This window comes from Kryptolebias marmoratus, linkage group LG7, assembly GCF_001649575.2.
Source record: "Kryptolebias marmoratus isolate JLee-2015 linkage group LG7, ASM164957v2, whole genome shotgun sequence".
Lineage (NCBI taxonomy): Eukaryota > Metazoa > Chordata > Actinopteri > Cyprinodontiformes > Rivulidae > Kryptolebias > Kryptolebias marmoratus.
Window position 1 is genome coordinate 1,769,142 of NC_051436.1, and position 2,217 is coordinate 1,771,358.

At 41.9% G+C, this 2,217-nt stretch overlaps 2 protein-coding genes across 2 annotated transcripts in view; both read right to left on the reverse strand.

Moving 5' to 3' along the window:
* The window catches only part of LOC108249740 (tripartite motif-containing protein 16-like), a 139,996-nt gene that overhangs the window by 116,685 nt on the left and 21,094 nt on the right, over positions 1 to 2,217 (reverse strand). The window lies entirely within an intron of this gene.
* Positions 2,010 to 2,217, reverse strand: part of LOC108229697 (gastrula zinc finger protein XlCGF46.1) — a 4,284-nt gene continuing 4,076 nt past the window's right edge. The window contains exon 2 of the mRNA XM_017405370.3: positions 2,010 to 2,217. Within this exon, the coding sequence (XP_017260859.3) occupies positions 2,186 to 2,217 (32 nt within the window). The 3' untranslated portion in view covers positions 2,010 to 2,185.

Sequence of the window (2,217 nt, forward strand, 5' to 3'; positions counted from 1 at the left end):
GATGGATGCAGAGAGGACTCTGGTTCTGGTCCAAAGCCCGTCTCCTGATCAGTATAGATCAGAATGGATCAGGGCAGAGGAGGCGCGCTTTAATCCCGCTCACAGCCGTGCACGCTCCCTCACCGTGGCTCGCCCATCAGATGAAAACAAACTTTATATTATATTATGTTGGTTGTTTGTAAGTTTTAGGTGTTGAAATTGTCTTATGAACACGATTAAAAAAATTATCTAAATATTATTGCATTACCTCCCTCAGATCCAGTGTGATGTTTGTGACCGGTGGTATCATTCCACGTGTCTCCAATCCGGACCCCAGTGAACCTTCTGTGCAGCTTGCCAAGACGAATCTTCAGTTTAATGTCCTGCGTTGTGTTTATCCATTTATTTATATGTTTAATTTTTGTATTACATTGTATTATTTTCAGTGTTTAAAAAAAGCAGTTTGGTTCAAGTATTTAATGTTTTACTGTAAGTTCCAATAAGGTCACAATATATGATAGGTGCTATCATATATTGTGACCGTCTATATCTCAATAATACTCATGAAGTCAGTGGTCAGGTGATGCTTTTAATTCTTTAGAGGAAGGAGAGAGTCACCAGAAGCAGTTTGGTTTAACTAACATCTTCGTGTGCTCTGCGTACTCTTCTTCGAGGCCAATATATGGCAAAGTATGGTGTAAGAATGCAACAGCGCCCCCTATGGTCACACTATACGGTGGGTCACAGAATATGGTGTAACACCGGCGCTGCTGTTGCTCTTTCTACGCCTTGGACTAAACCATTTGCTGACAGGAAAGCGGGGGGAAAAATTTTTTGTCTTAGATTAATGGCGTATTTCTTAATAGTATATTGTTTAAATACAGTTTCCTTCATCGAATTATTGGGGGGGACAAATCTACACTTCTACACTGGGGGGGGGGGGTTCGGACCCACCTGACCCCCCCTGGATTTACGCCTATGGATGGTGGCCCTCGAGGACCAGGATTGCCCACCCCTGCCCTAAAGGAACTCGTCTCCACAGTTTGGGGAGTTACTCACGTGTGAAAACATGAATAAAACTTGCTTTAAACCGTATTAAACGTTTCCAGATCAGCAAACAGAAGATTATCTTCTATTAAAGTCCGGCTGCTCTGAACTGCAGCAGAATATAAAGGATAATGTTTGTAAGTTCACCTGCAACAAGAACCAGGTCAGATTTCAGCTCACAGAAGAACCAAACGGATCCAAACCCACGGTTCTGTCACGTTCCTGAAGCTCTGGTAAATGATCTTCATTCATTAGGATATAAATCGTGTTGCTGTAGTAAAATCTGCTGCTGTACCATCCAATCAAACCACGCTCCCAACAGAACGATGTGTGGAATTACTCAGGTTTGAATTAAACCTCGTTTCCTTCTGGATTTGTTTTTGGAGAATCTTTGTCTCGAAGCCGAACGAAACAAAGAGTCCAAACCTCCTTTGACCAACGACAGACTGCAGCATTTGTTGGAAAAGTTTCATCTCTTTATTACAGGATCATGGTAGAAACAACAAGTTTTTCAGTTTAACAATAAAAATATCTGAAGATTTATACGTCTACAGACATTTGTGTAAATAACTAATTCATGTTCAAGATTTAATCTCACAAAAAATGTTGCATTTTTCCCCCTAAACTGCAAAAAAAACTTTTTAAAAACTTGATTCTTTTTCCCACAATTTCAAACGAGTAAAACTAAAACAAAACAAATTCATGCTGACACGGTTTACAGCTAATATCTGGACCAAATATTGGACAGAAGTCCGCTGAGTTCAGATCTGAACACTGACTCGGTGAGGTATTACGCTGAATCCAATGTAAAACGCCATCTTTGATCCAAGATGGCCGACTTCCTGTTGGGTTTCTATCAGAGGACTGGGAGCCTTTTTGAGCTGATCCTGGGTTGTAGATGTTTATTCAGTTTCATATCTACAGGTCCAACGGTTCCTCAAGGGGGCGCTGTTGAGCCAAGGACAGGGTTTTCTTGGGTCTGGTTTTCAGGAACAGGGTTTTCTTCGGTCTAGTTCTCAAGGACAGGGTTTTCTTGGGTCTGGTTTTCAGGGACAGGGTTTTCTTGGGTCTGGTTTTCAGGGACAGGGTTTTCTTGGGTCTGGTTTTCAGGGACAGGGTTTTCTTCGGTCTGGTTTTCAGGGACAGGGTTTTCTTCGGTCTAGTTTTCAGGGACAAGGCTGTCTTCGGTCA